The sequence below is a fragment of the Colossoma macropomum genome, unplaced genomic scaffold (genome assembly GCF_904425465.1).
Source record: "Colossoma macropomum unplaced genomic scaffold, Colossoma_macropomum, whole genome shotgun sequence".
In the NCBI taxonomy this organism is placed as follows: Eukaryota; Metazoa; Chordata; class Actinopteri; order Characiformes; family Serrasalmidae; genus Colossoma; species Colossoma macropomum.
The window spans coordinates 47,037,954-47,053,801 of NW_023494787.1; the positions used below are offsets into that span (position 1 = coordinate 47,037,954).

Consider the following 15,848-nt stretch of genomic DNA (forward strand, 5'->3'; position numbering starts at 1 on the left):
CAGGACTATTGACAAGAAATCTCTTTAGGATCATTATGTAGACGCGCACACACATACTCTAACACATGGATGAAAAATGTATACATCAAGCGATGCCTTAGAAGATTCAAAACCACAGTAACTTTTCAACATCTAAATCCATTTTGAATGTTGCATTTTTCTCTCTCTTTGGACCTCATCATCATTTTTTGTTCTTTTTTTTCTGCTCTGTGTTTTCACAGCCTATGTGCCTGAGGACGAGCTGAAGGCAGCCAAGATCGATGAGGAGCACCTGCAGGATGACGGCCTCTCCTTAGACGGCCAGGACACAGAGTACCTGTGCAACGATGAGGACGATGCACGTGAGCAGCTAAGCTATCAAAACTCCCCTCTCAGCAATGGCACCAACCCAGACGCTGGGTACGGCTCACCCCTCAGCGACACCAGCGATCACCTGGCCGACTTCAAGAGCACCTCCTCCAAAGAGGGCCAGGACAAGGAGGAGGTCGAGGACATGGAGACAGATGCTGGTCTTTCCTTGCAGGATAGCCTGGCGCAGATGAAAGCCGTCTATGCAAACCTGATCTCGGACGCCTCCTGGTCCAGCATCGCAAAGGACATTATGAAAAGCAAACAACTTAGCGCCAGCAGCAACAGCACGACAAGCAACCACAAGGGGAGCAATAGCATTGTGAACAGTCATGCAACTAACACAAATAGCAGTGGAGGCAGCAGCATTAGCACTGCTAGTGGTAGCGCTAGTGCTACAACGACCACCCCCACCACCACAAGCACCAACCCTGCAAAGGCCGCTGCTTTTACCAGTCCGAAAAATGGGAACATAAGTGGTACCAGCAGTGGAGGTGTCGCTTATGACTGGCACCAAGCTGCACTTGCTAAAACTTTACAGCATACAGCGTACCACCTCTTGCCAGAACCCAGTCTCTTCAGCACGGTGCAGCTGTACCGGCAGAACAATAAACTGTATGGGCCTGTATTTACTGGTGCCAGCAAATTTAGATGCAAGGACTGCAGTGCAGCTTACGACACCCTTGTGGGCCTCACAGTACACATGAACGAAACAGGCCATTACCGTGATGACAATAAAGACCAGGAGGATGATTCAGGCAAGAAATGGTCCAAGCCAAGGAAACGTTCCTTGATGGAGATGGAGGGCAAAGAGGATGCTCAGAAAGTCTTGAAGTGCATGTACTGTGGACACTCATTTGAATCCCTGCAAGACCTCAGTGTCCACATGATCAAAACAAAACACTACCAGAAAGTGCCTCTCAAAGAACCAATGCCAGCTCTTGCCTCAAAGCTGGTGCCCTCTACCAAAAAACGAGTCTTTCACGACTTAGTGTCCCCATGTTCACCTGAGTCCATCAGTAGCACCACTGGTGTTCCACTGGCAGAGTCCACACCCACCAAAGACCAGAAGGTTTCTAACCCCTATGTTACCCCTAACAATCGCTACGGCTATCAGAATGGTGCAAGCTATACCTGGCAGTTTGAGGCCCGAAAAGCCCAGATTCTCAAGTGTATGGAGTGTGGAAGTTCTCATGACACCTTGCAGCAGCTAACAGCCCATATGATGGTCACAGGGCATTTCCTCAAAGTCACCAACTCTGCTTCAAAAAAGGGGAAACAGCTAGTATTTGACCCAGTGGTGGAAGAAAAAATTCAGTCCATTCCTCTTCCACCAACCACAACACGTCTGCCAATTCCAACCATCAAATCACAACCAGATTCTCCATTGCACCCCTCCACAACTGAGGACAGGAAGGATTTGCAAGATGAAAAAATGGAGGTGGGTGAGCCAGAGAAGAAAATCAAAGAGGAGAAAGAGGATCCCTCTGAAAAACCTGAGAAGTCCGAGAAACCTGGTCAGTACAAGTATCTCCGAGAGGAAGATCTGGAGGAGACTCCCAAAGAGGGTCTTGATATTCTAAAGTCTCTAGAAAATACTGTATCTAGTGCGATCAGCAAGGCTCAGACTGGTACCCCCACATGGGGAGGCTATCCTAGTATCCACGCTGCCTACCAGCTGCAAGGTTCAGTGAAATCTCTCTCTGCTGTTCAGAGTGTTAAAATGCAACCTACATACAGCGCAAGCAGCTTGAAGTCCCTGTCAGCTGAAACCAGTGCCCTCATCCATTCCCCAAGCAGTCCGTCCCCACCACCGAATCATAAGAACAATGTCCTGGCCATGGAGGAGTTAGTGGAGAAAGTAACAGGAAAAATTGTCTCGAAGAAAGAGAAGGAGGAAAAGGGTATTGAACGCATCCCAAAGCATGTCTCTGCGAAATCACCTTCACCTGTACCCAAGGAGAAGAAAGATCTGCCTCAGCCAACTGACCTTAGCAAGGCTACAAAGAATGGCACCGCAGAGGAGATTGAGTCACTTGGGAGGGAAGGAGAACAGAAGGAGAGCCATGCAGATACGCCTGACAAGAATGGGATGGATGCCCTCAAAGCGCCGGTCAGCAATGGTTGCAGCAGTTTGGGAATTATCACTGATCACTCACCAGAACAGCCTTTAGTCAACCATCTCAGTGCACTGCAGTCTATCATGAACACTCACTTAGGCAAGGCTTCCAAAACTGTCAGCCCTCTCCTCGATCCATTAGCAATGCTTTACAAAATCAGCAACAACATGATGGAGAAGCCCATTTACAATCCTACTCAGGTTAAACAAGTTGAGTCCATCAACAGATATTACGACAACGATGATCAGCCAATGGACTTGACGAAATCCAAGAGCAGCAACGGGCGCACAAACAACGGCTCCTCCACTGTCATAAGCAACAATAACAACAGCAGCATCGCTAACAGTAACCGACCCATTCTGTCCAACTTATCTGAATCGGTGTCTTCCCCTCTGCGGGAAAATGCTTTGATGGACATCTCGGACATGGTGAAAAACCTCACGGGCCGCCTGACACCAAAGTCATCGACGCCCTCTTCTGTCTCCGAGAAGTCAGATGCGGATGGCAGCGCTTTTGAAGATGCTCTGGAGGATTTTACCCATGTGCAAAAGAGGAAAGGAAGACAGTCTAACTGGAACCCTCAGCATCTCCTGATTTTGCAGGCTCAGTTTGCATCCAGCCTTCGTGAGACCCCTGAGGGGAAGTTTGTCATAACGGACCTGGGTCCTCAGGAGCGTGTACATATCTGTAAGTTCACAGGTCTCTCCATGACCACGATCTCTCACTGGCTGGCCAACGTGAAGTACCAGCTTAGGCGGACAGGCGGAACCAAGTTCCTAAAGAACATTGACTCGGGCCAGCCTCTGTTCCTGTGCAGTGACTGTGCTTCCCAGTTCAGAACTCCCTCCACGTACATTAGCCACTTAGAATCCCATTTAGGGTTCAGTTTGAAGGACCTTTCAAAGTTATCTCTAGACCTCATGAGGGAGCAGCAGGCGGTCACAAAAATGATAACGGACAAGACCTTCAATTCCCTGGCCTTGACCGAGGAGGACTCTAATTCCATCTATCAGTGCAAACTGTGCAATAGGACTTTTGTCAGCAAGCATGCAGTCAAGCTGCACCTCAGCAAAACGCATGGCAAGTCTCCAGAGGACCACTTGATCTTTGTCTCTGAGCTTGAAAAGTTAGATAAAGCGTAGAGGAGGAGCAGGCCAGTGGCAGTGAAGTGACTGGCTCGAGAATCCTTGCACTACATCACTGTAATGCACTGCACCTGAACTGAGCCTTCAGTCAAAATCAGTCAAATATTTGTTGTGCAACTGCCTGACTGGACCATGATCTGTTTCTTCTTTTATTAATTTTTTGTTTGTTTTGGTTGTTGTTTTTTCACTCTCTTGATTTCTATATCTTACTTTGTATTGTATTTATATATGTGTTGACTTTGTGCATGTTTTTTTCCATCAGTGACCAGATTCAAGCAGATTTTTCCACTGTTTGTATTCTGTGGAATTGAGAATGAGACCAGCATGGTATCCATGGGCATGGTCAAAAACAAGACTGAAGAAGTAATACGTGAATATAGTTGAGTCTATCATACTGTACACTTAACCGACAAATGTGCAGGAACCATTAAGAATATATATGAAGTGAGAAAGACGTATTTTGTTATTTTGAGCTCAAATTCCCAAATTTGGCTTTATACCAATCAAACTTCCACAAAATGATCTGTGAAAATGACACATTGAAGGCAGCGATCTTTCAAACCTCAAAGGATATTGATGATCACCCTGCTGCTTCAGATGGTCCACTTTGTGTTTTCAAATGACTTTGTTTTTACGTATTTGTTGGCAGTTGTTTTGTTGTTAAGTATCATTTTTTACAGTAGCAATTTGGAAATGTATGCTTTGGTACCGACTTTTCTCTTTCTATAGGTTTGCTTCGATTTCAACCTGTAAAGACTTAATTAAATCCTTATATACAGTACATATATATTTAAATGATCTGCAATGATGTACATGTACATTTTCATCATCATATCTTGCCAATTGCCGCAGCATTGTTTGTATGGTGTGCATTCTTTTATATTGTCATTTTATATATAGTAAACAAAAACGAAATAATATGTAAATAGATATATATGCAGACAGTATGTGACCAGTAGCGTCAACGTTCATCCTTTTGGTCCTCCAGTGTGGTTAATATTAATTGATTTGATGGAATGCGTCCTCAGATGCGCAGTACGTGTGAGTGAAAAGAGCAGTGCACAACAGGAATTCCAGTGCATTTCAATGTTTTTAATCATACCATTGTGAAATGTCCCATCAACTCATGAAAAAATATTGTTTTTGTCCCTCAATTGTAAAATAAATCCTGACGCAGTTCTTGACTAACTCTCTGTCCACCAGTTTTTGATTCTAACCGACTCATGTTGTGCTGCATTTGTGTGCTGCAAGTGCAGACGCTTTCAAGAAGCAATGCATCTTTACTCACCGCATCAAGAAATCCTGCTAGAATCTGTATACCAGCTGGTAAAGCTAGTCCTGAAGGTGCCTTTGAGCGGTTGTGGCTTTTTCTAAAATCTGCAAAGTTAATAGTGATCAGCAGCACGAGTGGGACTTGTTTTTAGACCGGGGGACCAAACACCAACTGTACTTTCTCACACAAGACCGTTGCCTTCTTCCAAAAGAGTGAGAGCAAGAAGCCGACAAGAACACTCCCAGATCTGAAAACTGCTAATAGGTCATTTGTTTACTACCCAACAGCTACTGCAGTAACTTAGCAGAGAAAGGCTAGTTAACGGCTGTGTTCAAATTAGGTTAACTGTCTTTTCTAAAATATTGGTGTTTTCATTTTCACATTTGCTGCTCTCATTTATTTGCTACAGTGAGTCTAACAAGCTGGGATGGAAGAAAAAAAAGGCTGTTAGATAAGCTAATTTGAACACAGGGGTTAACCAGCCTTTCTTTGCCAAGCTACTGCAGTAGCTGTTCAGTTGTAAAAAGTCATTTGCTGCTCTTATCTATGTGCTACAATGAGACTAACAAGCTGGGCTGACTAAATGAAAACTGGAGAGCTGTTTTTATTTTAAATGAGATATAATTTTATGCTAGCTGCCCACCTGCTCAGATATATCAGATATTTTGGAGCATCCTTCTTAATTGCTATTATCTATTATCTAGGGCACCACTTTGTTTTTTTTTTTTCTCTTTTTGTTGCTGCTGCTATCTTTAAATGAGTCACGTATGACTCCTGCAACACTGGTAAGCAATGCAAAAAGTAGTGCAATCAGAAGAACGTTGTTTTATCAACGACCGTGCCAATTTTGAACAGGCTAATCTCTACCAGACTTTAGACATTAGCTGACCAATTATACATTGTTAGAAATAAAGGTTCTGTACATTTTTCATTCATCAAGGTACAAACAATGTAAATGTTCCCTCAAAGGTACAACAGTGGTTTTAAGGTCTGATTGTGAACCTTAAATAAGTTTTTCCAGGTGAAAAGTTCGTATTTGTACCTTTTAATAACCAAATGTTTTAAAACAGAACAGTAAAATAAAAGCCTGGAGACGAGACGGGGTGTGTGGAGTCAGTACAGCTTAGAACATATCATTTCAGTGGATTATGGTTCAGTTATGTTCCCTGACTAAAGGAACTTTAGATGTACCCTTGAGGGGACCACCCCAGTGACAAGAGGGGCACTGCCCCAGTGACAGTTTGGGCCTTTTTTCTGAGAGTGCAGCAAGCAAACTGTTGCTGTACCATGTGAGGAGAGGGCCATGTAATGTTTACACTTGTCTGTGCGTACCTCTGTTTATATGTGTGGGATGATGTGGATGCTGTTAGCCAGGCCAAAATGTTACTGGCCCACCGTGATTTCTCCCGACTCTCCTGAGTACCCACTTTGGTTTGATTGAACTCACCACAGCCACAGAGTGTGCCAGCAATGGATTGCTTTTGCAGATAAACCAAACATTTTAGTCAAAATGTTCTGGAACATTTTCACCTTCATCAGGCTGTCAATGCGGCTTTACACTTTTGTTTTGTATGTAAATGAGGGAGCGTTTCCAGGGACGAACCCTTCTAGCGAGCAGCGAACGCTCTCTCACCACGAAAACACAAACTTGTGGATTTAACGCTGCTCAGTTAAACCTGTATATCTGTCTCGCCAGGGCTGATGGCAGGAACACAGATCCAGCCTTCTCCCTTTGTTAAGGATCTTAGCGCAGTCCCCGTACGTATTCTATGTAAATTACTGTAATCACAACAAACAGTACAACCTGAGTACCTGCAGAGCAAACTGAGACATCAGCAGATAGACGCTGTTTAAGCAGATTTGCGTGGCTTTTGCCTGCTCCAACAAATATTTTTCCACAGGGATTCACGGGGCTTTTCCCAACTTGTAGGTAAATGCCAGATTTCTTTTGGGAATCCAACAATTTACTCTTTTCAACTCAATTACTTGGTGATAATGTGCGTGGACACTGGGGGTTTTAGAGGGACAGAAACCTGAGGGGGCCTAGGACTGAAGCGCGTGGCGTTTGCACAATAATCTAAACCTCCATTCAAAGCAGCTTTGGGGAGTTGCAGCAGCAAACCTCCTGTTAGTTGTCCTATTTGAGAGTACAATCTCACTCAAATTGGCATGTTTTGATTTCCCAGTGGTCCCCTAGTGTATATGCTGAGCCTCGGCCTTGAAGTTCTGGTTCCCTCCAATTACTGCAATTTGTCATTCAAACGGCACTTGTGCTGGTGGAGAAATAACTTGAGATCGTCAGAGATCAAAATGCATACTTGTACAATTAGATCTATACGTTTCAGCACCCAGGTCAGAAGATTGTTGTGGGAGAGAAATGTTTTTAGGAAGCTGCGGCAGAAGGAAGGAGCCGTATGAGTTTATGCCATCTGTTTCATTCGGGTAGAGGCGCTAGCAGGCCTCGAGAATAAGTTGGAATAAAACTGACTTAACAGCGAAGCAAGAAGTAACATTTTTTTTTGCCTTCAAAATAAGATGAAAGGAACATTGTTATTAAAATCATACCTTTTGGGGACTTAGCAGATTCAGGTGTATTATAAAATTAAGCCTTCCATTTTTCACGACACATGGGGACGTGACTCTCGGTGAAGATAAAGGGGGCACGGCAGGTTCCTCTCCAGAGGAATTTCAGAGAGTGACTTCCTGCCTCCCTGCGGTTTTCTTTTACACTTGCCGGAGGCGTCGCGTCGAGAAACAATAGGACGTCGCCGCGTTTCACAGCTTGTGTTCCGTACCTTAAAGCTAGGGTTCGATTCAAGCCTGGAAGCTTAGGGTGAAATGGTTAAAGACAACAGAGAAGGTAAACACTAAGGCGCGGAGATTTAAGAGAGGCCTCGTTGGGTTTGTTTTTGTCACTCTTTTTTTTGAATATGTAATGCCAAGTGGTGGTTAAGTACAAGATGAAACTTTGCTTATTCCTTCTGTCTGCTTTTTCTACAAAGCACCCTATGTCGAATTGATAAGTTACATGGCTGCTTGTGAGGGGTTACTTTTGACAAACATTCAAATTCACATCCCACTTTTAGCATTTCGTAGTCTTCCTGACGAGAGCCTGCATCCCCTGTTTGAGTGTTTGCTGCTGCAGCGCACATATAAGAAATAAGATGCTATTAAATTAATCGAAATGATAAAGGTCTCTTATAATAGCCCGGCTCTTTGTCTGTATCCTCCTACAGTCATTTTTCTCTCAGTGTGCAGACAATGTATCCTGTAATATTAATTTCAGAAAGAAAAATATCATGAATATTGAATAGCAAGTCTTTGCTCACAGTGTCGGATGTTGTCATCTCAGATGTAGACAATCAGCGCGACTCCACCAGACGGATCCACGTGCTTTTTTCACTCTCTCTCTCTCTCTATTTCACTTTAAAGTAAACAGCATAAATTGGCTCTGTTTCATTCCTCCTACTCGACCTCATGGGGGGGAGAGACTAGGCAGAAATATGAAGCTACACAAAAGCATTCAGTGACAGTGGGAGGATGATGAATTCTATCTGTTTACAATTTGTAATAATCAAAAGGCAAGGCAGCGCAACCGGGCTCGAGAGCAATTGAAATGTTACGTTTTTTGAAAATGACACTCGTTCCGTGTTTGCTGCACTTGACGTTAAATGGAAAACAATGAATCTGAAGAAAAAAATAAAAGGCATCGCATGGCCCACACGGCACTGAATATTCATGTTGCTCTCAGCAAATTAAACAATGCGAAAGCAGGAAATCATCACGGAAGCATCAGCTCATCCAGTGAGGTTTACAGTGTTATATTCGTCTTGTTCCAGACCTGCAGTTCCCAGTCCCAGTCTGGCAGACTCCGCGCTCTGCACCTTTTGGTGCATTCCCAGAAATAAGACACCTGAGCCATGCTTGATATTCAGCAGACGGGATCAATCAGGTGTGCTAGATTACAGAAAACACAAAGATGGTTTTGTAGGCCAGAAGATGGTCCGTACCAGGGGTCGCAACCTGAATGTTAAGAAGAGCCATTTTGTCCTTTCAACAAAAATCAAACCACCTTGGGAGCCACAGCATTTTATGTCCATTTTACCATCATGGCTGTAAATATGTCTCAGTATGTGCTGATGTACCAGTATAGGATGGAAATGTAATATAAACAAAAACGCAGACTTACTTTGCTCTGCTTTAAGCTTTAGCTCAGCTATAGCCGCTTTTCTCGCATCTCCGGCAGGAAACTTTTCGGCAAAAATGGAATAGTTTATTGTAAAATGTCTCTCCACGTTCAATTTTTGTGAGGCTGAAGTCAGTTTCTCATGCGCCAACTTCTTGTTTGGATTTTCCTCTTCCACCTTAAATGGTGCCTGAGGCGCCAGAATGTAACTGCTGCATCATTTAAGGTGGAATGGGAAAAATCGAACAAGAAGCTGATGAGTGAGAAACTGACTTCAGCCTCGTGACTTTTTAGTGTTTGACAGTTTCTCGCTGCAGATTAAACGTATCAGGAAACCAAATGGAGTGATTATTAATGCAAATAAGTCCATTTGTCTCCAAATTATCAACGTTCGTCTTAAATCTTTCCCTTTGCCTTTTCGTTAGCTACTAGCTGGACCAGATTCTTATCTACATTGCTATGGTGACCAGCAATCTGGACGCCAACCTTCAGGGTTAAAGGCTGGTGAATTAGCAGTTATACATTAATGCCAGCGTTTGTTAAAACTGTGTTAAAACTAACTATCAGCAGAGCTTTATTGTACCTCAAAGCAGGATTGTTTTATGTTTACCTACAAATCTAATTCTGCTGTGCAGCCAAAACAGGGCAGTAAAAGAGCCGCATGTTGTCAATCCATGGTCTATGCTGTGGTCATAACAGTTTTCTGTCTCTTAGAGTTGTAGTTCTTAAGGGTGTTTTCACATATAGTTCTGAGGTTAGTGAACCAACCTCAGTTCTTTTAAAGTGAACCTGAAAGAGAAAGCAGCTGCAAATATGTGTGCTTTTTGTGTTTATTATGTAAGGGACTCTCTTTCTGGTCCTCTTTAGCAATGATGGGATCTCAGACCACTTACTGTTCACACTAGAACAACTTCTTTAGAATTTTGCTTTAGAAAACACAAATCCTACTGTGTTCAGATCATTTTTATGACCCTTTAGAGGTCTACTTTACTGATCTTACAAGGGCAGTTTGTCTGCCTAAATATGCCCAGTCTGGGAGCTGCACAGCCTGGGGCAGCGAAGGGTTAACTGTCTTGCCCAAGGGCAACAAGCAATGCTGGGATTTAGTGACCTTCTGGTTGCTAGCTCATGTCTCATTCCTCAGCAGTCTGAGACCACTTGAAACGGTGAAACAATGCAAGTATTTTCTTGCTCAAATACTTGATTCAGTGGCCAGTTACAAGGTTTAGTAGGTGTGACCAGGGAAATCAGCGAATTGTGCTGGACTAAGATCCCTCTGGACCAGAACTGATGATCCCTGACTTAAAGTAACTTTACGTAACACTTTTACCTGCAAATAGCTTCAAAATCATTTTGATGGTACACTGACTTATAATGGTGAGAATGGCATCTGTCATTGCCACACTGGGCTGGAACACCTGCTATAGCATTGTGTAACTTTGGAGGAGTGGGCATGAGACCTCTCACTAGAATTGCGTAAACTATTGTGTAACTATTCAGCTTGCTATAACAAGCTAGCTCAGTATTCCCAGCATGGCCATCATGGCAGAGACTGCCATTGTCAGAGGAAGAAAGGAAGAGAAAAAGACAGAGTGACAGAGCAAGAGACTGGACAAGAGTAAACCTTGGACTAGCTGTAAGTCATTGGCGAGAGCTAAAAAAGATAAAAGGTTGCAGGACAAAAAAATCTGTTTGCAAAAAAATAAATTAATCTCAAATATTGCCAAATTTATCATCAAATAAGCCTTGAAAGTTTGCAACCTCCTGTTATAAAATCCTGTAATATTACTCTAGCTTGTAAGTCAAAATGGTTATTTTGCATCACGCAGGGATATGGATGCTACAGTTGAGGTTATTTACACATAGAAACAACTAAAATCATTAATGTAATCATCATCATCATCATCATCATCATTAGCTTCTTAGTTCAGATAGGGTCGCGGTAGCAGTTGGGAGAGCAGAGAATCCCAGACGACCCCTAAGTGTAATCTGTAGCATCCAAATCCCTGCATGATGCATGTGCATGCGGAAGGGTATTGGATTCTGTACCATTCAGCTTGTCAACAAATGCACATGTACAGCTGTCCATGGGTGGGGGTCGCAAAGCATGATGTGACAAAATCACAATTCTCGCATGATGCTGCTTCATAAAACTTAATAGTTTTGCCTATTTTGCTTTCAGATAGATGTTGCTGTAGCTTTCAGTCATCCAGGTAACTGAATTGTCAAAGTCAAGGCAACTGGACAGTCTTGAAGACGTCTCAGCTGTTGTACCACAGCTTTAGTTGTTCAGTGTTCCTGCAACTATGCAATGGAGATCTAGACCACAGGGTCTCCAGGACTGGGATTAGGATCGGGAAGCTCAAGGTTCCCAACATATTCCAAGGTAAGCACTACTTTTGGATCAAAATTGCTAATTACCAAACCCATCTAGCCTGTGAAACTCACAAAACTGCTTTTATAACATGTATAAGGTGTCAGCCAATGTCATAGCCTAGTTTATGAAAAGATATGACTTTCAAAAGTGTTGCTGTAAATACACCAAATCAATCGGATAATAAACGGGCAGTTTGTGATGTTAAAAAATCCTTTCTGCCCAAGCGACTTTTCAGGCTGAATTTGTCTTTCTAAAAAAGTCCACATTAGGTCTATCTCCCAGTCAGATGATGGCTGTCAAACGAGGCAGAGTAAAATTGAATCACAGTCGAACACACAGACGAAAACAAAGGCCTGTCAGATAAATACACGAGCCTGAATAAATTGTTAGCACATTTGACTGGCAGGCCTAGGACGAAACGTACGTTTCAGGGAATAAATACTGGGGAGAAAAAACTTTAGAGTCCCTTCCTGTGATGGACTGTGAGATCATTGCAACGAGACTTATTTGAAGCTTTCTTCGGAACTGACGTGTGCAGCGTTGGAAGCCGGCATCGTAAACGGTTGTGTTGCTGTCAAAAGTGAGCCGTGTTTGGAGATGGGACGTCTGTGTTATTCATCAGAGCGAGGAGAGCGCCGTGAAGAATGGAGATGTGACAAAATCGCTTCTTTATAGAATAATGATGGCTGACACAGGGCCTAATGGATGCAGTGTTTTTAATCTCGCCTCAGTGATGGACTCTGCTGGCAGGCCTACAGGTGTGCTGTGACAGCCCGTCTCTTCCCCTACTCATCACTTACACGCGGCAGACAAGGCTTCGGCCTTTTCCTCCTAAGCACTAGGGATGATTCGGGAAGAGCCGAGAAGGGGTCAGTGCCACTTGAACTACAGATTGTCCCTGAACGGTGGTCAGGAACTTTGTACACCTTAATCTTGAGATCCAAAATCTTGCAAAATCTTTTTTATGGAACAAGAAGCTGGAATTCTCGGCAACTCAACCTGTATAAAAGTGCTCTCTCTGTGTTGTTCTCACAATATCTTTGGTGTAAAGAAGCCCAGAAGAAGCCTAGCTAATCCCGGTGCTACTACATCTTGATTCAACAAAGGAGTCTATGATACTTTCAAACCTCATGCATTTCCTACATCAATCTCTTGCTGTTTCTCATGTGCTGCAAAACCTTACATTGGCTGTTGCAAATGTTTATATCACTTAGATCACTAACACATATAAACAAACAGGAGATGAGATGATGATGAAGCTGTGCAGCTCCTTTCGTCTTTGCTGTGAAGACAGTCGATGTGGCGGTCCTTCGTTGCTGCTGGGAACAAACTGGGATGCTGTAGTGTTCACAGATACAAGAGCATTTACAGTGATCACAGTGCATCTCTGAGATGCAATGGACCCTGTTACCTTGACTAACAGTGTCCACTTATGATCACTGCAGCTGATGCATGTTACTGCTGGGTGTGAACAGGGCCTTAAACATCTCCCCACCTCACACAGGTTTCTCTTATCTTCTTCAGACACTTTTTGGCTAGTCTTAGTGCTCAGAATGTTGGTCTTCGCCTTGTAACATACAAAGTGCCCCTACATTGACTTCCATACTGTCTGATTCTGTTTTGGAAATTTCTGCTTACAGCTTAGAGCTTGAGAGCCTGTATTTCCGCCTTCTTTAGTATCACTCCTTACTTTATTCCTGACTTTCAAAGCATTAAATCATTGCACTGGAGTCACCCTCTCAGCACTGAAGCCAGCGATTATGAGAAAACAGGACATCAAATTGATCAGGAAAGTACTTTTTACTGCAGCCAAAAGAAGTTTTAATTTGTTTGGACAAAAATACTTTTATGTTTTATTTTCATTATGTTCTATGTAAGATATTCTCTTTGCAGAAATAGAGATTAAACAGGTGTGTATTAAACAAGTAAGGGCTCACCATATCAACACCACACAGTGTGAAAAAAGCATATGGAAAGATACTCCAGACTAAAGAAACGTTTAAATTAAGGTACACATGATAGTTTGTTATGTATCTGTACTCTAATTGTCACTACACACTAACCAGCACCATCCTGTCAGGACCTATAACATGAAAATGTGGTTCAGGTGGGGTCAGGATCGGACAGAATTTTTTGGGGCTCAGGACGGGTTCGGACTCAAAATGTGATGTCCTGTGTCAGGTTGGGCTCAAATGGAAATGTTTCAGCTATGTTCAAGTTCAGACAACATTTTATATCTGATTAAAGCTAACAAACATCTGCACTGACCAGCATCATTCTGAGTGATTGGGGGGCCAGCTGTGCTCTCTTGGACTCCCGGCCATGGATGGCTGTAACATCACCAGGGATTGAACTTGCAATCTCCTGATGATCGGGCCAAAGCTTAGACGGTTGCGCCACTCGGAATAAATTTTGGATCTAAGGGTCAGAAAATAGAACTTGCCCATTTTGATCAAGGTTACATTTACCAAAATCAGGTAGAAATTTCCATTAAAACATGAAAACAAATGACCTGATTTTGGTAAATGTAACCTAGATCAAATTGTTGAAAGTTGTGGCAAGTTGATCTGAAAACCTTTTTGCTCCCACTGTGTTGGTATACACAATACTTCTAAAGAAGCCAAATATGTGGTGCTGAATTCATGCTGCTGCTGTTCAGCCATGCACTGATTCATGGAAACGATCTGTGCTACTTAGGAACACCTCACATCACAATAGAAACATTAGAAACATTGGACATCACATATCAACATTATCGCTGTTGTCGGAACAAAACCTCATATCTCCAAAATGGTAACTTTACAGGAGAAGGAAAAAACTTACTATACTTTCAATGTACGTCAGTGGAACCAGACTTTTTTCCAAGTCATTTTGTTCCATTTCTTTTGGTCCACTCATCATGAAATTCACACACAATGTAATGAGAGACATGCATTTTCAAACTTTGTCAAAAACTGAAAAAAGATAAAAATGGAGATACAGGGTTTTGTCCTGACAGCAGCGACATATACCTCACATATACATGAGAAACACCTCACATCAGTGCCAAATGATCTTTTATTGGATTTTGGGTACATTGTACAATTGGACAGTTTTGAATAGTCTGAATACAGATCATAATCATGTAACATCCAACACAAAGAGCCTAAATATTAACATTCAACTGTTTTAATAGAAATTGCTTCGCGTACGTGACTTTTGGCAAATAACAAACAGATCTTAGACCTAAAGGCTGAACTCATCTCAGACCAGAAGGTGATAGAAACCAGCCCACAACCTCCTATTTCGCTAATATATCTGTAGGTCTTAGACGTGACACATGGCAGAACATCTCATAAAAATCCAAGTTTAGTCCATTTTTAATGCAGTGCTTTCAGTTGTTCAGGCAACTGCATTAAATTGCTCTCAGCTTGGGACTATTTTTTATAACTTGTCTCCTGTGTATCTTTGCCTCGGGTCTTTTTTTCATGGTTTTCCCTTTCCTTGCTGAATTAAAGGTTAAACATTTGATTCAAATCATGCAAAGCTCCCTTTAAAGCAAACATCTTATAATTTCTAGCCAGCCTCCTTCCAGTAGTGGCTGTACATATTTTCCACTTAAAGTGATTTACTGACATGCATTCACTAGTGAATGATTGAATTTTGCCAGGCCTGAGTGATATTTGCACAGCATGTAATTGCAGAGGGCGGCATTGTGAAACAAAAGCCTCTGCACATGTTGCTATGGGATTTCAGTGCAATCTTTTCTTAAATTGGTGTTTAAAAAAGAGAAAGAGAGAGAGAGAGGGAGAGAGAGAGGTTTCCTGGCAAATTAATGATTGAAAAAAAAAAATGGATCTGTACCCATTTTCAAGACAAATGTAGTATATTTCTACTCCCTGGTGCCCTTAACAGTCAGGGAACAGAAACCAGAGCCTCGAGTACAGCTGAGTATGACTGTCTGGTGGGATTCAGTTGTGAGTATGTGAGTATGTGACTGCTGTCTGCCAAAGATAATCTGATATGTTGCATGATATATATATATATATATATATATATATATACCACATATAAGACACTTCATCTGTTTATTTTACATCATGGTGCAGAACAAAACAAACCGCAATATAATGATTTATTAGTGCAATTTATTTCAATATTTAATGTATCCAACTTTATATTCACCTATTGATTTCATTTCATTTTCTCTCGTATGCAACAGGAACTCACTCTACCAACCACTTTTGTCTCTGATGTTGGCATGATGATTGGTTGGTCGTGCCCCTTGACAAACGTCAAGTTTGTGCTTTGCTTCAGTGCATGTAGTGCTACTATCCCAAAAGCAACTCCACAGATACCCAAGGTTTACATGAAAGTGCTTATAAAGTTTCAGCTCCTAAATGAGGTGATAAACTCTCTG

At 42.4% G+C, this 15,848-nt stretch overlaps 1 protein-coding gene across 1 annotated transcript in view; it reads left to right on the forward strand.

Moving 5' to 3' along the window:
* Positions 1–4,801, forward strand: part of tshz1 (teashirt zinc finger homeobox 1) — a 56,851-nt gene extending 52,050 nt beyond the window's left edge. The window contains exon 3 of the mRNA XM_036567600.1: positions 222–4,801. Within this exon, the coding sequence (XP_036423493.1) occupies positions 222–3,610 (3,389 nt within the window). The 3' untranslated portion in view covers positions 3,611–4,801. The remainder of the gene's footprint in view (positions 1–221) is intronic.
* The last annotated feature ends 11,047 nt before the right edge of the window (positions 4,802–15,848 follow it).